General features: G+C 46.8%; 1 protein-coding gene across 1 annotated transcript in view; it reads right to left on the reverse strand.

The window, feature by feature from the left end:
- Window positions 1-473: 473 nt before the first annotated feature.
- Window positions 474-26,388, reverse strand: part of LOC122364582 (serine/threonine-protein phosphatase with EF-hands 2-like) — a 78,866-nt gene continuing 52,951 nt past the window's right edge. The window contains exons 8-15 of the mRNA XM_043335135.1: window positions 15,399-15,435; window positions 10,630-10,779; window positions 9,516-9,599; window positions 8,097-8,282; window positions 6,907-7,159; window positions 5,298-5,458; window positions 2,436-2,520; window positions 474-1,945 (exon numbers count right to left, since the gene is read on the reverse strand). Coding sequence (XP_043191070.1) covers window positions 1,746-1,945; window positions 2,436-2,520; window positions 5,298-5,458; window positions 6,907-7,159; window positions 8,097-8,282; window positions 9,516-9,599; window positions 10,630-10,779; window positions 15,399-15,435 — 1,156 coding nt within the window. The 3' untranslated portion in view covers window positions 474-1,745. The remainder of the gene's footprint in view (window positions 1,946-2,435; window positions 2,521-5,297; window positions 5,459-6,906; window positions 7,160-8,096; window positions 8,283-9,515; window positions 9,600-10,629; window positions 10,780-15,398; window positions 15,436-26,388) is intronic.

Raw genomic sequence — 26,388 nt, forward strand, 5'->3', positions numbered from 1 at the left:
GACAGCTATGTGAGCTATGTGAGGAGACAGCGATGTGAGAGTTCCCTGGCCATATGACCATATTCCCTGGCCCTATGGCCCGGTGGTAATTCCCCGTGCCCCCGACACTCCGTACTTCCTGCATGTCAATCGTATCTCCTTATCATAGCGTCATAAATAATTACTTTGCCCATTCTGACACTGAACAATCAGATAATTGAATCAGCAACAGTCAATCAATTATTTTGCTCTGTGGACAAACGACAGTGCACCCAAAGATTTACCGATAAGCCCATTCCCAGGTCACGAGATAGGTATAGGTACAAGGTAATCCGTGATCTGACTATTTTTTTTTTAACAAATCAACTGTTAATACTTGGAAACCAAAATCTTGTTTCAAGCCCGCGTTGTTCAGCCCATGCCTTGCTGAATCATTTTACATGCCGCGCTGCTAACTCATTTTCCGCCTGATGCCATGTAATTATGCGTCAGACTAGGACTGGAGCAATGTTTATTAACAGCAATGAGATGAAATATTCAACGAGAAAAACACTCGACCTTTAGAAGCTCGCGAAGCAGACTGGTTTCATTCGATACAATACTCCTCTCAATATGCACCGCTCAATTCCACAGGCCTTTTGCACACGCAGTAAACATGAAACAGCGCCAGGCCATTGACATTCAACTCCCCAAACGGTATTCAAAAACCGACCTCACACGAAAGAATTAGGCTACCGTTCCGTGCCTCAGTACCCCATGCAAGCTATAGTGCGGTATCGTAGCGGGTGGTCCACAAAAATAGGGCTCTTTCGCCGCCTTGGGACATTTCAGCCGCACACACCGTTTGTACAAATGTAGCGCGAGGTGATAAACTCCCAAAGCACCGTTCATACGAGTATAATGAGGCCATGTCGGTATGCCGCATATAATTGATATCGCAATAATTCGGTAACTTCACTCAGTAATAAACGAATTCCAGCACTACATGCTCGTATGTCTGAGTAGCCTAACGTAGGTAATTATGTTCCGAAAAGTTGCCGTGAAATTGTTGTTTGCTATCGCCTTGTTCATTCTCATTAGCTTGCTTAAATTCTACAATAGCAATTCTACTTGAATAGCTTCCAAACTGCTCGCATTTTATTGGGTTTCTGGATGGCATTGCATACCTAATTAGCCCTTCCAATGGTTTATTCTCGGCGCATCAGTAACACCAACAGTAAAAAACAACTCGCGCACCACAATAATATCAGATGGGGCGAAACGCATTGGAGGAGCGCATCGGCAGCGAGCCCAGGGTCCGTTGAAAGCTTCTGTATGTTTCGCTTTAAGCGACAAAGTAGGATAATGCGACCCTAATGTACGCACACAATAGCAAGTAGCCACATTCGCTAATGACTAACAATAGAGATCTGGATATAACAGTTCGGGAATAGCCGTAATCGACTAGGAAATGGTCCTTGCCGGTCAGGATAGATTCTCCGCCCACGTGGGTCAACAATTAAACACACATTGGTCATATTGTGCTGGAAAAGACGGGCGTTATCTTCCTCAAACCCCTCAATGAACATCGGACTAATGTCGCCACCATGCAAGAGGATAACATCCGTCATCACTTATCCGAGCCAACTGGCATCGTGGGTTCACATAGGTATCTCATCACTCGAGTTCTTTGCACACTACGTGAGTCTGACGTCAAACCTCAGTTCGTGACGTCAATGTGTGACGTCACACACATATCATTTCAGCGTCGTCTTCCTTCCTCAGCATCAGGTGTCGTCGGTGACATAGCCGCTGTCCATGTCTACCAGACGGAACGTCTCCAGGAACTCGTTGAAGTCGATGAAGCCGTCCTTGTTGATGTCCATACTGCGAGCCATGTTGACCATTTCGTCGTAGGGGATGGGCTCGCAGAGGTAGTTACGCAGCAGAGAGCACGCGTCGGCGAACTCGTCCAGAGAGAGAAACCCTGACGGCACGGAAATGGGACGGGGTTATGATGAGAGAAAACCTGACGGCACGGGAGAGGGAAGAGAATATAACAAGAGAAACCCTATCGGCACGGGAATGGGAGGGCAATATAAGATGGCATGTGGAAGGCACTTGCCCTTCTCGTAAATAAGAACAAACGACTGAACTCTAAGCACTGACCGGTGCAATACCACTCATTATGGCCCCTCACAAGCTATTGACAATGTGGCAGGTAATGTCAATATCAATCGTGATAAATAGCAGACTGGCTACTATCAATTTATATTTGATGCGAGGATGTAATTCACACGAACTATTGTAAGTTTATTTACTCTGTTTCATGAACTTTACACTCCACTGTTAGCATTTATCACTTTATTTCCAAAGTTGTATTTCGACGTCGGATCGCAACCATCAGAGCTTGCAGAATGCAGGTGCATTACTCTTTCAGCTCCAACTCAATGGCCGAATTGAAAGGTCAATCTTACCTGAATGGTCCTTGTCGAGTATGCGGAATATCGTCTCCAGCCGGTCCCGGTTTCGATAGAGAGCCTCGACGACGCTCGGACTCTCCTGTGGCACACACACATGAACCCCGGGTGACGTCACACACTGACCCACTGACGTCATACACGGGCTGGCGGTGTCCCGGCCATTGATCGTTGTTCGTGGCCCACCGCACGCTGAATGATGCATACATAATCAAGCTGTGTGTGCGTGAGAAGGGAAGTGCAAACAGTTGATGATGAATAATACATAACAACAACACCGCACTAAAAAAATCCAATACATGATGAGCGATGGCATGATGTGTCATTATTACTCGTAAGCCGGTGGGTCAATATTACAGTATGTGATGCAAGGTACCATCTTATCAAGCGCGCGATACACGCAATATCTTAAGAAATATCCCAAGACGCTTAATACTCAATGTGACATTGCAAAGATGCCAGCCTTCTCGGGTGTCATTCTCCGAGTATATGATGAGTGGCAGGAGCAGGCCAGCACGTCACATCTCCGATAGCGTCTCTGTCTGGGGACTGGGGCGTCTGACGGGTGCATGTATCGTCTTCTGCCGCCATGGAGACTGGGGAGTCCCACCAGACTCGGGCGGAACGCGTCCACTGATGGAGTCACGCCAGGGGACATTTTATCCGACAGCGGACGAGCAGTCGCGGTGACTCGGCTCTGATCAGTCGCTGTGGCTCGGCGCTGAGCACCTGCGGCCAGCACGGAACAGCTTTTGTTTAGCTTGGACTAGCTTTGGTCTAGCTCGGACTAGCTGTAGCCCAACTGCGGCCTAGCAATTGGGTCAGTTTTAGCCTACATGAGTCAGCTTTAGCCAGCTGCAAGTTTGCGGGAATGTAGGCATAGGGAGCGGTAGGTCACTGAAAGCTCCTACTGAGCTTCTGCGCAGTAAAGTAATTCATAAATGTAGGGGAAGATTGAGCCTTGCCTTTATCTTTGTCTACATCATTTTCCATTTGGGTGGGAAAAGGGTATGTTTTTCCCCCGCGGGATATGAAGGCTTACGTGCGGTCGATGAATCCGCTTAGTGTGACAGCCAAAAAGATGGAACAGCTCCGGGAATAGGCGAGGAATAAACAGCAGCCTGCAATGGGACCATGATGGTGGATATACTTACAACAAACACGTTCTCCCTTTTATCCGAACCGAACAAGGTCAGAATAGTCAGCGGTATAGACAAAATGTTCCACAGTTCTTTTTTGTTCTTGCCCATTTCTCGTGCCAACCGCTAGTTACATTTCAAAATGACTTTCGCGACGACACGGAAATGAGAAACGGTCACGCTTAAACGATGGTCGGTCTCGCTGAAAAAGGACAACATCTTGTAGGCTATAGATCTGTTGCTCAGGCCAGGGCACCTATAGCTGGTTGGTTGTTTGGGTGGTTCTTAGTAGGTGTACTTAAATATGGTGACGGGAAGCTGCTCAATTACCTTGATAATATTTACGGGTTCAGATGAAAGGTTCCTAGCTTAGATCAAGAATCATGCCACATCAGTAAATGAAGGAAAATGGCAAAGTGAATTATGGAACTGTGGAATCAAATCATCATGATTAAGAAATTCATTTGGGACATGGAGCAAATGTGCAATGTGCATCCTTAGTTCAGCGATGGGAGAGCCTTTCAAAGCGGTATATTACTAATCGGACCCCGTATGTGGTGTCAGTTTGATCTTGATTGGGTCTCTGTCCCGCCTCCCTTAGGTGCCGTAACTCCGTAAAGGCTCCTGGTGTAAACATGCTGAGATCAGTAGCCTTGCGAAAATGGTAAAAACAGCCCCAGCAGGACGTGAGGCGAGCTAATATATGGCTTTCTCCGTGATAGGTATTGACGTGGGGGCTCAAAAAGAGATTTGTGAGGTTGAAGAACCAGCAGAAATATCGATGCTTGCGAGTTTTAAGCTATTCCAGAGCTGGCTTGTCTTTTCTGGACGCATTTTTGTTGTTTGCGTAAGTCACTTAGCTAGATAGTGCTAATTGGGATGACTAACTATTACGCTAATGTAAAGTTTCTATTGTTGGAAGTGTTTGCCATCACATTATGCATAGCGACAGGCAAATGCCAGAAAGGTAAAGTTACGTTTTATTTTGCATTCCTTATGTTGTGTATTTCTAAACTTACGTTCTTTTTTCTTTCAAGAGATGTATTCCGAATGCTTCACTATGGATAGAAACTGAGCTGCGAGTTTTCCACTCGGATTTCGCATTCATTTGCAGAAGACGACCTCAGCTTTGAAATCAGAGTCCCCCGAGCTCGTAAACAACGCTTCTTGGCGCGCGTGGTCCCGACGTTTTAAGTGTTGGAGCGCTAACTGTACATACGCGTATAAAGATGCTAGCTGTTACAGCGACTGATAACTCGACATAAGTTTTGGGCAGCGATCGTGGAACTAATCGCAACATTAGAAAGACCACTTGTACATTTGCATTTAATGAAGTGCAGCCTTAATCTGTTTTGATTTAATAAGTTAATGAATCACCACGAACGAATGGAATTTACTGCCGAGAGAAGCAGAGACCAAGAGGCCAAGAGAGACACAAATCTAGTATATAAAAGCGTTAATTTACTGCAGTTGAATACCGTGCTATGATTTTGAGTATAACAGCACATAAAACAGAATATGTTACATATAATCACAGGCGCGGTGCTGGCTCCTTATATCTATATTTCCTCATCTTGGCCCCTGGTGTGGTGCCGCGGTATCTGTGGGGCCCTAACCCCTCAACTCGGCACCTCGCATGGTGGAGGAGCCTGTGAAGTAACTGGATTCTCCTTGGCCCTTGACGTGGTGGCCGTATCTACGCGGGCCCCTAACTCCTCACCTTGGCTCCTGGCGTGGTGGCCGTCTCGCTGAATGTGTCCAGGTAGCGTATCTGTCCGTCTGGCCGCGGGGGGACGATCTTGTCCCGCAGGGTCCTCCAGGGAATGTTCGGGGAGCAGTGCTGTTCCATCACCGACACCCAGTCGGCCGGCGAAATCAGTCCTAAGGGCAGACGTCAGTCAGTCTGTCAGACTCAGTCACGGTCGGCAGGCTACTAACCAGACTGCGACTCGGACACTGCCGTCTGTCTCTGTCACCAGGGCGATGCCAGTCAGTCGCATCTTAACAGATAGGATGATCAGAATGGGAAGATCATCTACATAAGCGATGTAAAGCGTTTCTGATGGTGCCTTTCAGCTGCAATTTTTCAGCCGCTTCGTGTAGCTGGCCCGCCGACACGAAAATTAGGATTCAACAGGTGACCGGCCATTTTGCAGTCAATACAGCGCCATAAATTGCCATTCGGCTAGGAGAGCACGCGATTCCAATCTGGTTAACCATAAAGTCGCCTGTGTAACGAGAACTTGGTTCCATTCCGGTTATTCGGCTGGGAACTATGTTGTCACCGCACAGCTGCTTTCCTTCCTAAATACAAGAGCATCAACGCCAACAAGCACCTGGAAATGTCAGCGACTTGAGCAAGAAGTTAGCACTTGTGAAGTTGTGCACTTGAGGCTTGCCGTTGCATGTAACTTTTAAAAAAATGTGGACAAACTCATGTGCTCAATCCTCGGTGATTGATAAGTGATAGAGGCACAACACTGCTAGGTAGCCATGTAAACAAGCAGTTGTCCGTTTTTGGAAGATATTTCGTCGCTCTTCGCCTGTGTTTCACATCGTTGGCATCAACAGGCCTTTGTCGGAAGTGCCGCCCAAATGAGTCCATTTACGCCCCACGGTGTGGCGGCAGTCTCGTCCGACGGACGCCGTCCGACACTTCGTTACCACTCTGAGAGCGGCTGTTGTGCTTAGGAGGCTGTCAAAGAGCACTTAGTCCCAACGAGCCGGAGGATGAAAGGCTGCCCGAAGGCACGCCGCCCGCGCCATCGACCCAGCGCCGGAGCTGTGCACGGACCGGGCCCGCTGACCGCTTTTTCCTATATTTTCCCGGTGAAACTTTTCTATCTAAGGAATGCTGAAGTTGACATACATCCGGTCGCCAAGGCCAGTTCGAGAGATGAAATCATTTCATATCTCAGTTTGCCACTGTTGGGCGGATTATGATAAAAATAGGTACGCCAAGCGACAGTCGCAATTTAGGCTGAATGGACTTGCTGAGAATGGCAGATTTTGTCCGAGCACGTGGGGAAAAACCCCTAAGCTCCAACATCTCCTCTCCTCCGAACGTTTTGTTGCCAAACTTTTACCAGAGGTTCGCTTTTTGAAGGTCGCTGCTTCAGCTGCAAGCTATTCAACACAGACGTATATTCTATGTAGTCTCACTTCGTTGTTAGATAGGATAAAACGATTTTTAGATGAAATAGCTTTATTCTAACAGATGGAGCAGATGCATGTAGTTCAATAAAACCCACAATCCAACAATACCTCTTGAACTGAACAGTGAACAGCATAAGCATTCGATCTCATCCTCTTCTCTCACGGATCCTTACCTTTCCTAGAAGGATCGCATTTCTTGAACTCGTGTATCAACACTTGTTTGGAGGCCAGTATTTTATTTCGGAGCTCGGCTAGCGCAGACGCCTCCAGAGCTCCGACACGCTGTCTCATCGAGATGTACTTGGTCTTGGTCTGAGCGGTGAACTGGACAAAGTGCGGCCTCAGCTCGGGTCCCTGCAGCACCACGTAGGCGCCCCGGTTCGAGCCCGGCCCGTAGTAGTTGGACGCCGAGAATATCGTCAAACACTGCCGGAAAATGTGGGCGAGTCAAAGATTCTCAGCGCAATGTCAGCAGCTCGAAGCGATATGGGAATACAGGATACAGAGTGTAATAACACTACGTCAACTCGTGAAGTGTGAACATAGTTTTACGTTCAGGACAGAACATCTTCAGATGCTTTAAAGAGAATAGTTTGCATACTTCTTTAGAGCTGCGCTGAACTTGAAACTTTGGTTACGTTGTAGGAGACGTAATTTAACGGTTTTCTTATCAATTATGCTTCAATTGGCTCTAGCCAGCGAGTGAAGATCTTTAAGTGTGCAAGAAAATTGGGTTTGTATGCCCAATACCGCTGTAGTGATTCCAGTAAGTTTCCGCTTGAGCATGTTTTCAATCAGGGTAATAAAACGATCGTCTGAATCAACCAATCAGCTTTCAAGGAATCTGCCGACTCAAAAACACTCTGATAAGATTGGTTAATTTTGTGCTAGGATGGTGATCTAGCTCGTTGCAAGCAAGAACAGCTTCTAGGAATTGGAACATTTCGATAGATCCATCAAATTCGAATATTGAGAAGCATTGTGAGCTTCCAACCGAAGACGTACCCGATTCAGAACCTTTGATGCATTCTGTATTTGAAAGTTAGCTTCTTTGAATAACGCATTACTGCTGAAAAGCTCCAGAATCGATTCACGTTGCAAACTACTTCACATACGGTAAATACATACACACTACGCAGACTCTGGATACGTCTACCGACTCTTTTGACTCCAGTACTCGCATTTCATCTGACCATGCCATCTCATCATGTCTCTTATGTGTCTCACCATTCATCCTTTATCCCACCTTCCCGCCGTTGTACCTCCTTATAACCTCGTCTGCGTCTCACCATACTTCATAAGTCCCATGTGTCCCACCTTCCCGCTGTTGTGTCCCACCTTCCCGCTATTGTGTCTCACTCACCTTCCCCTCGTGTGTAAATTCGTATCCATCCGCCTTGCACTCGTGTGAGCGGATCAGCAGCTGGAGGTGATTGTTGCGCAGCGCCGTGGCTGTGACGTCCGGGCCGAAGTAGCAGCCGCCCCCGCGGAACGTGTTGGGGGTGTAGCCGGGACTGTTCTGCGGGTCGCTCCACAGCACGTCCAGCATCTGCAGGCGACAAAGTTCACCGGCGTGTTAGGGTAATGGAAACGTGGGGCGCACAGAATATGTATAGCATGATGCTTTGGTAGTATTCGGGTTATAACCATGCCACATTCATGAGAAGTTAGATACATTAGCCAAAAATGTTAGCATGAGTTCAGTACGCTATTGAACCCGGCACAAGTGCCACTAGATCATTGACAATGACATATAACGTCCCATTGAAAAATGAAAGCATATAATGTCATAGAACATAGTTATATCGTTTTTTATTCTTCTTTACAAAAGAGCGGCAATTCTCTTTCCAACTTATTACCCATCCAGAAGCCACCAACTACTTGACTTGTACTTTGTATGTTATGCGATGCAATGCTGGTAAATGAACTTCATGAAGACCTCTTTCATTTCAGCAAAGTCCAGGACATACGTGCCCTCAGCTAGGCCCTCTGCGATGGGTGTCGCCAAGTGGTACTATTGCACTGTAAGCCTGTAAATCCACATAGCATGTCTGCTTCGTTTGAGACGTGCCGCGAATTAAGATAGCGCCGTACCAACTACCAAAGTTCGTGGACAATCAGATCAAAGGGCCACTTAGCTGTCACAGGATAGGGAGTCGTAGGCTCGTATCGTAAAGCTGGCAGTTTGGAAGTACAGCTCTTCCGTTATAAATTTCCTTAACAGGCCATTCATGACATCGTATCAATTTTCGTAGGGGATGCTCACAAATTCGCGAGATATTTGACTGAGCCTATAAACAAGGACTAAAATAGGCCCATACCATAAAATCAGCGAGGGGACTCCTGACTATATTTGTTTCCGGAGGCACAAAAGAAGTCAAACTAGTCCAGGAATAAAATGTTGATGCTGAATGATGCATTCGTGCAATGGTTTGCCCGGGATACATACGAACGAAGCTTTATGCCTACAATAATCCTGGGTTCCAATGAGGATGGGTGTAATACGGCCAAATGACTTGAAAGCATCGCCGGCCCAAGATTGAAACACACAGTCATATGTAAGTACTATAAGTACTTTAGGCGTACTTCTAAAGCTTAATGGATTTGTCAGGCATGGTAAGTGGTGCCGAGAAAAAGAAGGCATATGCTATGGTCACTGATCAGTGATGCAGCTAATGCAGCGATCGGGGAACAACTGAACAATAAATGGCTAATGCAGCGCGGGGAAGAACAACTCAGACGATTAACAGCCATTTTCCGTCACGCTGGTTGGCACACCTACCTGTTTCCATTCGTAGTTACGACGCAGAAGTTCCGTTGGGCTTTCTCGATGCATTTGATCGGGCATCCGAAGAACGGAAGTATACTGAAAAGGGAAAGCCATGCGTTATTATTCTTATACAAATGCTGCTGAAACAGCACCCAGTTCCCTTCCATTCAAGATATGGCGGACTCTGGCATTACTTCATCTCACTGCCTTGCTCTCCGTTTCCGAAGTTGGCTGCTACGGTACAGATCAAATTCCGTTTCCAATTTTCTCCTCGAAAGCTCTGCAGTAGTATGGTCTCTGATAAACAATCATCCTCGGTGGTCCGTTGTTTACGTGACGCTCTCTCGGGCTCTGGAGATATTTCGGGTTTCTGTGAATCTGTGAAGGAGTTGTTTGGAGCTATTGTCAGTTTGCTGTGGCTTACGTGCTGTAGCTGATACCCTAGCACTGACGTTAGCGACACAAGGAAATAGGAAGGGACTTTGTGCATTACATCCACGGTCTGATCAAGAGTGTGTAAAGATGGAATAAACGTACACTGTAATACTGATTTTCTCTTTGTTTCTCCTCGCTGTTATTTCAATATTGCTATTTTATTTAGGTTAAGTTCGCCTAGGACGCAGCAAGCATTGTAGTACCTGTCCTCAGTGGCAATCTTTATTGTATTTTACATATGTGTTTGCACCATGCCACTAGCGCGTCCTGGTGACGCTGCGTCCTTCTGCCGTCGAGTAAGCCAAGCATCTGTCGCGATCTGCCTGGGGCGGCCAATACTAGCTTGTCGGCAAACATAATGGCTTCCACCATATAGGTTTTCGTGAGGAGTTTATAACACACATTTATTGCCGAGGGGGAGGAAAAGAAAGGCAATATGCTAGAATGCCTAAAGAAACAAATGAATAAAAACATAAATGAATCAATGAATAAATAACGTTAGTGACTTGGGCATATTACTTAATTCAAGGGACAGGTGTACGTACATAATCTTTGATCAGCATTATCTCATCGTGCATTTTAAAGAACACAATTTGTGAACCACAATGGTCATCATTGCCCTCCACCCACACACGTCAGTACCTCCCCTCGCTGTCGCCAGGGTGCGCAAGGGGGTGTGTTGTGTACTCACCAGATGTCTGTCGACGCCCTGCAGCCATCCGATGTCCAGCTGAGAGGTGACTCCTCCGTGTACCACCAGCACGCGGTTGTCGATCACCGTGCCCACCGGCAGCCAGGAGAACACCTCAGCGAGCAGCGAGAGCAGCGGGGACGCGTGCATCTGCAGCAAGAGGAGGAGGGTTTTACGGGTATTTTTATGCTCAGTAATATATTTGTCAAATTACACATACACACAGTGCTAAGCAGGCGAGAAGGGTTACCGAGGCCGGTCTGTACCGGCGCTCCAGCACACAGGTCTTCTCTGTGCGCTCGGGGACCAGTCAGGACTTCTGACTGGGGTAGTGTGGTATGACAGTCTCCTGACTGCGGAAATGGCAGTCAGAGCCACGGCAGAGGGCAGGGCGCGGTAAATTTTTGATGTGGCGGCTGATTACTGGACAATAGATATGTGTAATCTGTGTGAATATCGTTTCAACACTGCATTTTTCTACACCAAGAAAACCGAAGTAACAAAACCACTCAGCAGCAGTTGTCCCTAAGCGGTTTCGGAAAATGATAAAACAAAATGGCTCGCTGGAACGAATAAATTTTGTTATGCATGTTCCTTCTTCTGGAAATCGATTGTTGATGGTGTAAGCATGGTAAAATATTTATTTAGTGAAAATAAACTTATAATATACCTTAACCTCGAGCAAACCACGCAAGGATTCTCAGCTACCAATCGCTTCATGATCATACCGTAACCGATTGCGGCAGCTTGAGCCTGGAAAAGCGACCATCTTTTTGCGAAGATCCTTTCTGTCAAGGCCGTACAGTGGGTCTATTTAAGATCTCCAGAGCCACCACGTGGCGCTACGGTCGGGGTAGGGCGAGTCCAAATCCCGAGGGAAGTGAGGTCACCGGTCATTGTGGGGGAAGGAGGGAGGGGGAGTGACGCGGTATCACGGCGCATGGGGCGTGCGTAGCGCCGGGAGTGGGCCGCCCAGGGCCGCCCGCCACTGCGCCGAGGCTGAGGGGAGGGGATGATGGTTGCGGGTGCGTTCACTCCGGTATGGTGGTATCCTGTTCATGTGGAACCAGCAAGAATGCGACTGAAGGGAATCATTATCTCAAACAAACGGACAAGCGAGAGGCAGCGCCAGTTCCAGCCAAAATCTTGAACAATGATAATTGAAATCTAGGACGTATTCATAGCATGCAACTATTCAGCCGATAGTTGCATGATGTCAGTCTTAGGCTTTTCTAAAATGTTATTTGAGTTGGGTATTTTTTCATTTGGCACGTTCAGTTTTGATGAGTTTTATCGGGTCGAATAGAATCCGAAAAGAAAGAGTTAAAATGGCTCCGGAAAATGACCAAAAATATTTTCTCTAAAAATGAAACTTAGCTAGACATTTATAAGCGATAATTTTGACTTTTTTTTAGAGGATTTTGGGGAAAGATGTTGGCGAAAGATGTCATCGTGCTTGTCTGTGTTGCAGTAGAAGCAAAGGTTTTGGTTCGTGTCCAGATAAAACCATGGACCCGGGAGTGGGGCTCGAACTCACGACATCGCGTTCAGCTCACAGGTTACCCAACCTAAACGCTACGAGCACCTGTCGCCCCGCGCAGCTTGCTCAGTGCTACGGCTATAGTTAGGCCAAAGTGTCTGACGTCTGTCATTGTCACGAGGCGAAGCCCCTAGGTAAATGTCCGTCCCGGTAGCTCGGTCGGTAGGGCGTTGGACTCCGTGTGGTGAGAGCGCACGTCCCGGCTGCAAAAGTCCGGGTTCGAAACGCGACGTGTGCTTGACGTTTTTTGAGCTCCTGACGGGTATGGTTGTGGTTGGTGGCAGGCCGCTGCCAGACGAAGTCAGTGAGGGGATCGGCCGTGCGCGGCTATGTGCGCACGTTAAACTTTGGACTCTAAATTCTGCCATAGACCAGAAATTGCTTGATCGGAGGGTAGAGGGTAGGGTCAACGCAACAAGCTCAGCTTAGCGGGGACTCTTTCCTTATGATTCCTTTCATTCAAAAGGTTCGGGCCAAATTTATATTAAAAAAGGGGGAGCCGAGCCGTGTTGGGTCGGGTTGAAGCCGGTTGGACCTGTGTCTTACACGCAATCATGGTCAGAGAAAACAGAGGCCAATTTCGGGTCAAATATTTTTATTAACTGATCTTATTGTTTTTTAGCTTACACGTATAATAACTTTAAGCTTTTTTCAATCGAGACTTTATGCACAAAAATGTGGCATTCGTCCGCTTTTCCTCATCTCCTGTCACCGACTTGATTTGACCTTAAATCTTACCAGCAAAAAATAAATCACCTGCGTGATAATTATTTGCCCAAGGGCGCTCTACGCAAGAAACGCCAGCCGGTCAAAAAAATTGGCGAACTATACGATATTTCTAGTGCTTGAATTATATTCAATGAAAATTTCAGGAGACATAAATAATCTTAATCCTTCGGGCGCTCGGAGCATTCGCTAGCATTCCATTGCCAGCTGCATTACCAACATCATATTTGCATTACTTTGGGTTCATCATAGTTGACCGTAGATGAACCGGCCACAGCAAACCCATGCCTCATTATCTTTTCCTCCAAGCAGCCAAGCTAACCGGCCGCCCGGCCCACCACCGCGATATGGAACAACACTGGAGTGCGCCATTTGCCTACGGCAGTGCTCCACCGCGCCGGGGCTGTTTGACAGGTCACCCGCACCGTGACCTCGCCAACCGCCCCCCCCCCCCCCACCGCCCACCTCCCCATCGGGCCCAGCTCGGTACTGACCTCCCCTTGAATTTGACATGGACTCAACTGAGGCTCAACGCCATCTAGTAACGTCTGGAGATCCTTACTAGATCCACTGTACATAGGCTTTCTGTCAAGGCCGTATTGTCGAAAGGCTTCGCGTATTAGTTTGGTATCAGGTAACCAGTCTGCGACCAGAGTATGTCAAATGTTAGATATTTCATTATTTCTACTAGTGGATAAGATGGAGGCATACTGCCTGACCACTTGCGTAAGCAGGCGTCGAACCAAAGATCTGCTAACGACTGACGTTTATTTATAACGTCACTGGCTTTTTGACAGACTTCACTTACCAAGGATAGAAGCCCTTCGGCTCGCTCGCCTCGGTATTCAAGTCGATAGGCTTTACATATGTATATGGACAATGGACATGATGTGGCATGGTATGGTATGGCATGCTAGGCATGGCATGGATGACAATTAGATGAAATGAGCACCATTTACAGCTTGCATCTGCATCGGTTTTTTCAACTCTAATAGCCTTATATGCCGAAATAGTGACAAGAATGGTCTATTTCAAGTCACGATGCATCTAATCGGGCTGAGATAGGGCGCAACCAGCAGCCACTGAGCTTTTTCGGAAGCTGGACACGAGCCATCCAGACCAAGTTTTTCTTCGGCAGACAGCATGGCCCTCGGGTTACTCCAGGCCACTATTGACTATTTCACGATATCAAAGCTCTATTGACAGATGAATACGTCGGGTAGATCAGGGGGTAGATGTGACTGTCTCGCGAAGCTCTTCACTGAAAACCTACTCCAGACTCCTCGATGTATTCCGATAACACAACCACGCCGCGGGATTTTTGCGATATCTCTGCCGCTGGCTTGGGATCGTGCTCATATGGCTACCCAGATTGCATCGTTCTCTTGATCCGCTGGGCTATATTCTGCGGCCCTGGCCTCAATTCGGCCTGTACTGCCGCTGTTCACATCCAGTAGCAACAATGGCTGCGGTCCTGCTGTTGTGACTTTGAAGTGCTGCACTTGGAAGACAATCCTACTGCCAACAAGTGGTTGAATGGAAATGTTGCATATAAATGGATAACGGGACGACAAATTAGCTGAGGCTATTTGAAGAATGGAGACAAAAATCGCACAGCGCACATTAAGTTCCGACATAGTTGAACTGCAGGTCTCTAAACCACCAACGAGCGGTGTCTTTTGTCTTGCTTTGGCATCATGGCAGTGCCCAGAAAAGGTGCTATATTTGGCTCTGTCGTTCGAGGTCATTCAGAGATACCTGGTAGTCTGCGGTAGATTGAGTATCTCCACGGGAGACAAATGTCGCAGGACGGGCGACCATGACTGCGCCTGATGGGCTGGCGCGACTTTCTGGAAAAGTTTGACGCCTAACGGTCGATTGTTCTATGAAAGGGAGAGAGAGAGAGAGAGAGAGAGAGAGAGAGAGAGAGAGAGAGAGAGAGAGAGAGAGAGAGAGAGAGAGAGAGAGAGAGAGAGAGAGAGAGAGAGAGAGAGAGAAGAGAGAGAGAGAGAGAGAGAGAGAGAGAGAGAGAGAGAGAGAGAGAGAGAGAGAGAGAGAGAGAGAGAGAGAGAGAGAGAGAGAGAGAGAGAGAGAGAGAGAGAGAGAGAGAGAGAGAGAGAGAGAGAGAGGTGTAAGGAGTGGGAAAACGTTAGGGTGGGTGAGGGAGGGTCGGGGTGAGAAGTTTCACACCCCGAGTTTCTCAGAGGATGGGAGGGACAGATTGAGCGAGAGTGGAAATGGTGAACGTCTTTTAATAAGGATGTTAGGCGCATTAAAAGTTTAAAAATGGTATTATGACTAACAACTTATAATTCGGTAGACAAACTTTATAATAGTTTTTGCTACACTAGAAAAATAGAGATACAAAGACTTCAAAGATCCAACGGGATAAAGTAAGTTAGTTATAGAAGTTAGTATATGTTGCATCAGTTAGTCCATCAGGTTAAGCAGGATATGAAGTGCACAGTCTGTTTTTGTGATGGATAACCAGTATGAATCTTACCTTATATTTTGCGATCACTTCTCTTGTAAATCCGTACCTGCAAGAAAATCACGCAACTTAGTGAATACTTTCGCATTTGTACCGACCTATGCACATTGAATACTCAACTCAAGTGAAATCCTATAATTAAAAAATAAGAACATGATGTACTGAAATGAAAATATTACTGGAAAAATTGTAATCGTTTGTATCCATAACATTCACGGATTTCTTTCCAAGCGATAATCAAATATCAGTGTATTCGAATGCTTGACAATGATATTGATATGAAGCGAAATAACGTTCCATCCAAAAAAAGAGTTCTTTTTTTCAATAAACAGTACCTAGGTATACAATGTAGGTATATAAAAATCCTTGCATGATAGCCCGTCTATTCCCCACCAGTGTCTTCTCCCCCTCCCCCTAGCAGCTCGCTATTCCCCTCGGTCGCCGTTCCTCGGCGGTCGCGCCATCTCGCCAGTAAGTAACCGTTTCAAACAGTTGCTGAGGCGTGCAGTGGCCGCTGTGGCAGCCGCCTTAGCCTCGGATACTATTGTGAGCTGATGTTTTTCAGTGGCTGTTTTGGGTCGCTGTTTTTATGTCGCGCTCTTGTCTGTGAAGCCGTTTGACTAGTAAACTCAACAAAATTGAGCGTCTGGTCTGACCATGACGTCTTTGAGTGTTCCGTTTGTTATTTAAAACTCCTCGATTTCAGGTCAGGTTACACCGTGAAGTTCAGAAGTCGGATTGTCACGACGAAGTAAAGAGAACCGTTATCTGTTAGAACATGAGTTTTATTCAGTTTAGGGTATACGATATACTCGTACATGCGCATCAAGCAGGATTTCCAATATCTGAACAGGAGACGGTGCCGGTGACACTGAATTAGAAACAGCTACGCGGAGGCAGCGACGCGACACGTGACTTTGTACATACACTGTAAAAAATGTTAGCACAGTTTGAGTTTTCTGACTCACTTTAACGATGTGTTCAAACAACTAACTTGCTAATGAATCCGTATTTATCGAGTAATTTAAACCTTATTGCGAAGCAAAAACGGTTAGTCCAAATCAGGATGAACTAGCTCGGAATCCCCATGTACAATGACACTGTTCGAGTAATCGCCATGTATTCATACCCGCAATGGGGTTGGGAACTCGATTTTTTAAGAATGTATAGAAATGATCAAACTGTTTTCGCAGAATTTATGGTGCATACAATTTCCTCATAAAATCAATATGCTGAGAGAAATGGGAGAAGACAGATAGAAAACATGTTTTTCAAAGTTCTTGAAAAAGACGCTCTTGATGCTGTTACGTCACATGTCACCTTCTGCGGTTGACAAATAACGGCGCATCTGGCGCACCACCGATTACATGTTATTTCTATGTGTGAAAGAGGTTGCTTGTTTCACTCTGCCATTCGCGCTGTTTTTAGCTTTAAATTATGCTAAATCATTCACGGATGAAGGTTCAGTGTCAAAAATTGGTGCTCTGCCGTGTACTGTTCCCATTTAACATTGAGCGCGTGGTAAACATTTTGTGTACCTCGAATTTTCAAATGAAAAACATGATGAATCGGAAGACGCTGAAGGGCAAAAGCCCTTTCCAATACGCATTTCGCCTAATTTACAATTAATATTTCAACATTTATCTAATCTTATTAACCCTCGCCCCGTTGGGGGGGCCATTTTGGCCCCCCCTGTGGTTTTTCCTGAATAGCAAGAAAACGGCGGCGCGCAGCGCCGCCAAATTTTCAGTACCTTTTCGGGCATCAATTTGACACCTTCACACCAAATTTCAAGTCTTAGGTCACCTTAGGTCAGGAGTTATTGAGGTCAAACTGAGGTCATGTTCGAGCAAAAATGAGCAAAAAACATGCAATCTTGAAACGCTCACCAAATCTACAGTTATCAAGCAATTTCAAAGTTCTTTATATGGTCTAATAGACAAAAAGCGGCGCTACAAAACTGCTATCTCGGATTTTCAAAATTTTGAGTTTTTGACCCAAAAAATTTCAAAAAATTGATTTTTTTAGAAAAACTAAAAAAAATCCAAAATTTTTCCGAATTTCGAAAAAAACCGGAATATATGTGATAGTCCCTGCGCTCTTCTATATACATACCAAATTTCAGATCGATATCTCGTTTTTTGGCCAAGTTATAGCGAAAAAAACTGTTCAAAAATGATGACGTCAAATTTTTGAACTCAATTTTTAGCGATTCTAGACCTCGTACGTCAAAACAAAGAGCACCATTGAACTCCCCGTGACAAGCTGCATCGATTCGATACCCATTTTATGCAAAAATATCAACTTTGAAATTTGACCTTATTTGACCTGACCTTGACCTGACCTTGACCTGACCTTGACCAAAACGTGACCTAAGCTGGCCCCAAAGGCTGCCTGACCCACATAATCGCATTTGTCATGTAAAATGGACCATAAAACATGTATCACACGACACTTTCATATTGTGACCCCCCAGTGACCTGACCTCAGTGACCTGACCTGGTATCAGTGACCTCAACTAGCAAAATATGTGTTTGAAGAACATTTCCCCATCGATTATTTTCAATGAAATGCATTTTACTCGATTTTACAACGCATTTCTTGAAATGCCTGTAAACGGTGAAAATTGGACCTTTGACCTGACCTGTGACGTCATCGGTTTGACCTAGGTCAATAAAATTGGGTCACAAGGTAGTTCCCTGATAGGGCTATCCAACACCGTTTGCCGCTTGTCGCTACGTTGCGTGGTTCTCGAGATCTTAGGGGGGGGGGCCAAAATGCCCCCCCCCCCCAACGGGGCGCGTTGCTCGGCAGAGCCCAACGGGGCGCGGGTTAATAATTTCTTTGTTCTTTTTCATAAAAATAACTTAAGGCGTTGAGAACCGAGGTAATTTCTATCTACCGTGCCCTAACTTACCTACCAGCAACAGCAATTCATCTACGGTGGCAAGGGAGGCTGTGAAAGAAGCGTAAGATGGATTTTAAACAATTCTTTTGTGAGATACTGAAGGGCAAAGTGCAGGGAAAAGCGTACAAGTCCTGTTTTATGCCAGGCTGTTGCAGTAGCACTCATGAAACTCCGAAAAAGATCTTTGTTCATGTCCCGAACAACATTACCCTGAGAAGATGATCGTCTGCAATAGCAAGAAGAGCTGATGCAAGTATGTACCTGGAAATCTACTAGTTAGTCGGCGGTATTGTTGTGATGATCACTGTGAGGTGAGATATTTTGTGCAAGGTCTGAGTGTAATGCCCAGGAGATGACCTCCGTTCGCCCCCTGACCGGTCAGGGTTATTAAATTTGAGTGGATGGCGGTCCGTTGGGGGTTCAGATGTCAATTGTATTTTGTTACTGTCAAACAATACATGTTATGCTGGCAGCGAATGTGTGTAACGTTGGTTTTCGAAACAGAAGTTAGAAGTTAGAACTGTAACGGCAGAGTGCTTGCTTGTCTCATCGTAAGTATTGTAACAGTATTGTAAGCATTGTCTATATTGTAAGTATTGTGAGCATTGATGTATGGTAGATTTCACCTCGCATGATCCCGCCCTCAGATAACCCTCTCCGGTGCCCCTGTCAGTAAATGGCACCTGGATCATTACCTACAGATAAGATAATTTGTCATAAAATTCTTAAAGAATTGGGTAGTTTGGACTCGTTTACTCGAGGCAGGTAGCATTTCAATATTTTTTCATAGGCTTGCAATGTAAAGGTCGCGACTCTGACCTGACCTGTCACAGATAAAATTTCTGAGATATAGGTACAAACGACACATACTGGAGGTATTGTTTTATGAGAGGAAATAGCTCCGTGAAAAAAATCAAACTCTGACGTGATTGCAAACTTTTCTGAGGTGTAGCCAACAAACCCCTTCTGGTTACCTGACCTGACCTGACCCGTCATTTTTTTTTTTTGCTGAGATGTGCGCAATGAGCATTTAGGAAAAATCACCAAATATGAGCTGAATGTCTCGCGGCGTTTGACAATTGCACAAGAAAATCCTGAAAGGCCTCCCCGTCCGAAATAGGGTTAATGTGTATATCAAGAGTTGTGCAGATGCCAAACATACCCAGATCTAAGACTGCAGTCCCCAGCGCCGCTGCAACGTTTTTAAAACAAACATACATACATATAACATACAAACATGTTTATTTTGCATCCGTTTTGGATAACAGCAATTAGCAAATCATGGCGCCATCACGCGCGATAACGGTTATGATTTGAGATATATTTTTATTTAGGCCATGATTAGTTTGACTCTAAAAACTTGTACCTGTTTATTAATATTAGTTGGGCGGAGTTTGGTAGTTTTTTATTTAACTTGTGGTATGTTGTGCTGATTGCGGGTTGTTCAAACCTTTCAAATGTAAGGGCCTTATTGAACTCAACCGTACCCCTACACTACCCTACATACGACTGGACGCTTCCCAAGCCCGCAAGCATCACGACACCGAGATGGGATGTAGCCGGGAAATCACCCTCGCCATCTGCTCTATAGAGCTAATCGGTGTTGGGCGGCGTGTGGGGCGCCGCTTAGCCTATGGGGGTGCACTTTGACTTGATGGGAGTGCATTTCTAGTGGATGGGGGAGCACCTACCTACACCCCTTTCATATGGAAAGTTGCTTCCCTTATTACAGCTCCCCGTATTGCACATGATTAGGGAACGGTCAGCAGACGAAGGAACTATTTCTGGATGACAGGCGAATAGCCGCTCACGCAAGGAGCGCGGAGCTCGGCCCCGTCCAAATTGGCCAACAAAGCAGACAGAGGCAGCATCACATCTTCCATCAAAGAACTGGTTTCTAGTTAGCTTGGAAGATGAGCTCCATCTTTGTATCCGAGTCGGTGCTGTCAGGAACAGGGATGCGGAGCCGGAGCCGGAGTCGGAGCCGGAGCCGCCGGAGCCGGCATATTTTGCCCGGAGCCGGAGCCGGAGCCAGAGCCGTGAAACAATATAGCCCGGAGCCGGAGCCGGAGCCGGAGCCGCCAAAAAAGGGGGCGACTCCGGCTCCTTTTTATTTTTTGAAGAGGAAAAAAAAATAATTGACCTAGTTCGGTTTGACAGTACAAGGCAGTAAAACATATGGTACTTACGTCATGGGCCATCAAGTGAATGAAAAAATCCGAATATCCCCAGTATCCCACAGTACGCAAACAACTTCCTGTTTGCTCTTCCCCCCCCCCCCCCCACGTCTACTGCATCCCCAGAACATGAGGACCAGTCATCAGGTGACGGCCATTGTTTTCAAACCAGTGCAGTGGACTGCGACTCCCAGCACCGTCTCATCCCCCCCCCCACCCCTCACCCCCCCCAATGCAGCCGAGACGGGTGTCAGCTTACGATGGTTCACTGAACTCCGATTCGCGGCGACTGCGTTTCCAATGCCATCGCTTCCTAGCCCTTTGTTCTGCCAGTTCTCTCCGAGGTGCGTTTGCGCGGGGACGCGGTGAGCCGGTCATGGCAAAGAGTAACGCGTATAACCAATCCAATTTTTTCTTCCACCCGTATTTAATTGATTGCGTAGGGGATGTACTGAGTCGGAGCCGGAGCCGCCGGAGCCGGAGCCGCCGGAGCCGGAGCCGCCGGAGCCGGACCATTTTACTCGGAGCCGGAGCCGGAGCCGGACCATTTTACTCGGAGCCGGAGCCGGAGCCGGAGCCGCCATAACATTTCACCCGGAGCCGGAGCCGGAGCCGGAGCCGGAGCCGATTTTTTTCTCCGGAGCCGGAGCCGGAGCCGGAGCCGTCTGAAATTTCCACGGCTCCGCATCCCTGGTCAGGAATCAGCTGGTCTAATGGAGTGAGACGAGTAGCCATCGTATCAGAGCTGCCTGGTCCTCGTAGCATTTGCACCGATTCTTCTCGATTGGACTCTGAATTCTGTCCCTCCTGCTTATTACTTGAGGCATTGCTATGTAGCACAGTTTCATTATCCATGCTTTGCAAACAGTGCCATAACAACACAGTTAATTAATCAGCAAGATTCTTTGCAAGTCCCAATATAGTTGACTCGCACGCGATTTGAGTGCAAAAATCAAGAGCAAGTGTCAACTTGTTCCAGTAAAATATTTTGAATATTGACCTAAAAAATGAGTAATTTCCAGATAAAATAACAGCGAAATCAGTTTTCACTTGCCATTAAAACTTACAGATATTGAAGCTCCACTATTAAAGGAACATTTTAGTATATGTGTAACAGCTGGAAGCTGTGACATTTTTTTCTCCGTACATCAAAAAGGACATCTCTCACACTCTATACGTAAGGACGATCGCACTGCCTGCCGCGGCGCTGAGCCGGCGTGGGGAGGGGGTCGACCAAACGATCCCCGACTCGTCGGCCGGTCACCATTAAGCGAAGATCAAAGGCTCGCCGAAGGGTGGAGTACAAACACACCCATCCGGGCCGGCGCAGTGGCCGCCGACCAACGCAACGCAGCCGGAAACAGCTGCTCCCGGTGCTGGACCAGCCTCCCGACGCCTGGCGCCACGCACATCCTGCCGACGCAGCTGACAGGAAGGTGGGAGGATGTCGTTGCGGTCAGCCGTCCGGCACAGGCAGGGACCGACATCCGGCGAAAATCGAGTGTGAAAACGTCATCCGGCAGGAGACAGCTGAGACGGATGAGCCGAGCAAGTGAGGATGACGTCACGTTCCGGCGGAATGGAGGAGGAGGGCGACGGTCTCGACTCCGGATGCGAGACGGGATGTCGCCAATTTTCTGCCCCGGTCAGCGAGGCCCGGCGACGCCCGGAACCTCCGGCCCGGAAATCACAGGAGAACAAAAACTCAATGCAGAAGGAGAAGGGGATTCAGACAGACCCGGGACGGATCACCGGAGGTCGACCACCAGAGACAGAACGCCTCGGGACTCGGCGCGGGACACCGCCCCGCCCGGCTTCGGCCGGAGCGGCCTCTCTGCTGATCGGATCATCACTGCACCGGACCTCAGCTGGAGTGGACAGCAATCATCAAACACTGTCAAGTGAGTCATCTCATCTGTCCGCCCCATCAAGACTGCCTCCCGTCATGGACAATTCACCTCCCATTTACCCATCGGATGTCTCTGATCTGGATTACAAATGCCACTCCCTGAGGTCTAACTTGAGCCACCATTAGGAGGGTAATGGGTTAACACCGTGCAGGGGAGGGCGGTAGGATGGTCTCGCGCGCTCCATATTGCGTCCCGGCCGGGCAGACCGCGGTACGACCTGTTTGTAAGGGAGGGCAGATGGTCGCTACATTCCGTTTCCGACCGAGCAGCGCGGCAGTGGTGCGTCTGTTTGTAAAGACGGGGAGGGGTGTGAATGGGTCCGACTAGTCCGGCCTTACCAATGGGGTAGGGAGAGGTTTAGCGAGACAGCCGGGGCGGGTCAGTAATGGTCAGTGTAGGCTAATGGCTCACCATTACATTGGTTTTGGAGGGAGCGCTATCCGTCGGCCATCGCGCGCGCGGTCTGGCCGCAGTGAGGTGTGGGAGCCAATGCAGGGAGAGGGGAGGAGAAACAGGTCAGGTGGTGTCATTTTTGGGGCGCTGGTCACCACTGACGCGTCAAACTACGTCAGATGACGTCATGACAGTTCAATTGGCGATGCTTTGTAAATAATCTTTTTGCGGTTAGGGCGTTAGGATTAGATTTAAGGCTAAGTTGACATTGGCGAGCTGACAACCGATCGTGGTACACCGGTTGGAAAATGACCAGTATTGTATCGTCCGTTTGTAAATATAGCGTGAAAATTTAACAATCTGTCTGGGAAAGAAGGGAGGGTTACTTCAGATATGTTGCTGATTCGGATTCACAGAGACCGCTAACGTAATTATCTTTAAGTTGTCACGTCGACCACACGACTTTACGCCGGCATAACATCACACTTCACAGGCTCACCGGGACTGCACCGCGGCGATCCGGACACGAACCAACGGAAACGCAATGATCACGCCCTCACGACGCGACCACCACAAATTCGTTTTTTTTTTTTTTGCTAGTAGGTCAATATAAGCTGCTCTACAATCTGATTTGGCTGGTCTCGGTAGATCAGCGTTTCAATCCACTATCTGTCTAGTGTTAATCCAAGGCTTATCAATCGATTCTCAATTCTTACAAAGTGCTCTTCGAGATAAATCGACGGTCAGCGTAGGATTGTCACGTCCCTGGGATAGATTCATCATTTAGATACGGTTTGTCATGAAGGCGGCCCAGAAGTCGTAATGTGTTCAGTTACAATTGGATAAGGAGAGTACAACATCGTAAACGTTAAACATTATTCTGCTCCTTCGGCAGCTCAGCGCCAGAACAAGTCTGAATTGCCTTCCAGGTTGTTATTAAATCAGCATTGAGTCGTTTCGTGATTCGCGTTCATATAACCGATACAAATCTGAATCACCATTTCAATCGTTATAAATTTATCGCTGTTCGTAAGCTGCCAATCAATCCCCCTTTCTCTCCTAGCATCATCAGTACCTAACTAATATTGATGCCAGCTCCCCCTTCGAGGTATATCAAAGATTAAAGTGGAAATGACACGGTTGTTAAATTGATGCATCATTTGAGACAATTGATCATAAACATCAAGCGAGTTAGCGTTCAATGTGATGTGACTATGTCAAAATGTCACCCTGCTTGTACCCATCTAGAGTTGGTTACGGAGGGAAGCGAGAAATTACCGCAGCTCATGTCCTTCATGTAGAATAAAGACGCACCGACGGCAGCGCCCCTAGCGCCACCTACAAGACCCAACTCTCGGTACAGCCCGACCGCCCAGAAGGCCGAAAGGAAACAGTGGCGCCACCTATGACCGAGGCACGCCAAGCTCTGCTTATTCATTCTGCCGCGAGTGGACGTTACACGACCATCTCACGCGTGGAACGTGCGTAGGAGAGAGACGGACAGACGGGGACAGGGGGAGAATGAGTAAATGAATGGGCGCGCACGGGAGTGGATGAGTGAATGGGGGCGTGAGTGAGTGAGTGGGTGAGTGAGAGAGCGAATGTGAATGATCAATAGAGAGAGAGAGCGAGAGAGAGAGAGAGAGAGGGAGAGAGAGAGAGGGAGAGAGAGAGAGAGAGAGAGAGAGAGAGAGGGAGAGAGAGAGAGAGAGAGAGAGAGAGAGAGAGAGGGAGAGAGAGAGAGAGAGAGCGAGAGAGCTGGTTTAATCTTGGTTTAACGTAGAATATTGACTAACGGGTAGACCCAAACATATGAAGGAATCAATCAAAGATAGCTTTTGATCACAGGGCACATTCTCAAAGAAATTAACATTTAGAGATCATTGCATGTAATTACGTTCAATTTGTCGAAACCCTTCAAGTCCTTTCAAATGAGGCGTGATAACTCATTTAACCAGTAGGCAAAGTGACCGTCATGTTAATTTAACCCAGATAAGGCCAACGGCAAGCACAGTTGAATCTCACGAGTACAACCCGGTCCCTCGCCGCTGGATCGGAAAGAGCGCTGGTCACCGGCCCTCAGCCGCACCGCAAACAATGCACCAATATGGACCTGCTGAGAGAAACAAATTATCTGTTAAGACAGCTGGACGAACCCCTCTTTCAACGATTGACCCACGATGACCTCAGTAGGAAAGACGGACAAATTTGCGGGTGGTCAAAAAGGGGAGAAATAGACAGCAGTCACATATGATCAAGATTTAGTAAATCTTGGTGAACAACTCTACGGTCTAATTCTGGGAGAAACTGGTTACCTTTGTCAGTTGAAACCAAACTGTACATCGCGAGGCATGCTACCAACTCAGATTAGCAGACAATTATAGGCTAACGACAGGAATGGAGAATTAACTGTGTTATGATTGAGCGCGCATCACTAAAACTTAGAAATTGAAAGAAAGAAAGTGACCCCATGGCTGAGTCAGATGGTACTAGATTCAATTGAGCCGCACCAGGGACTTATGAGGAAATTGCACCAATCCCAGTCACATTTCTAGTGTCATTCCCTAACAAACATGTACAACAAAAATGGCAAAGGTCATTGCCACCCCAAGCCTAGGACATTCATCTCATGTCATGCGTGGTGTGAAAGCTACTGACAACTGTACTTACAAAGTTTTAGAGGGATACGCTGAAATTAATGAATTCAGATGATAAATCAGTAACATGCAACAATTCAAGTCATATTATTCCCAGTAACATCCGTTAGTAGATCTCTTTCTATTGACATGATCTATTGAACATGGAATTTCAACGTCAATGACCATTGACCCCTCAGGTCACAACTGATCTCATATCTGGCCTTGGATGCCAACACAACAGTTTCGGACCAGTGTGGTTTCACTTAAAAGGGATATCCTGGAATTGAAATTTATAAGGCATCAATGAACATGACAAACTTTGTCAGGTGGCGGAACAGATACAACGAAGGGCTGTCTATCGGATTGTCCTCTATCCTGGATAGCTACCTTGACTGAAATTATAATAGCAGGTTTGCCAGCAAAAGTACCCACTAGGTAAATAAATCAAATTACCATTAACACTGGAGAAATGGCAATGAGCGTACTATTGTTTACACCAGTCTTTGCCGAGCCATCAAATTAGTTTGAAATTAGCACCATTCTCCAATGGTCCATTCCCCATTAGCTTATTGTAATTTACAGTCCCCCCTTGATTTGATATAACCATTTCTCATTGCTGATGTTCCCACTCAAATAATTGGATATCACATTTGCCAAAATTTGTATACTTTCAACAACATAGCAATCGGTGAACCGAGCTTCCTTAAATTAGAACAACACAAGTCGATTGTCAATTGCAATTGAATTGCAAGTTAAATATATCATCTAGTCGAGTATGTCAATAAAACCTGCATTATAAAATTGACTCTCATAAATCGGTTCAGTAAGATAACATGAAATCACATGAGTTGGATTGTTTTTAAATTGAAATGCCAAATTGAGACTAATCCGGCGCACTACCTTAGAATTCCCTTGATGCAAATACTTACGTCCCCAGAGAAATTTGCGACAACGTGGCGAGGGACGCCAGACAAC

Source organism: Amphibalanus amphitrite, unplaced genomic scaffold (genome assembly GCF_019059575.1).
Source record: "Amphibalanus amphitrite isolate SeventyFive unplaced genomic scaffold, NRLGWU_Aamphi_draft 000684F_arrow, whole genome shotgun sequence".
Taxonomy (NCBI): domain Eukaryota; kingdom Metazoa; phylum Arthropoda; class Thecostraca; order Balanomorpha; family Balanidae; genus Amphibalanus; species Amphibalanus amphitrite.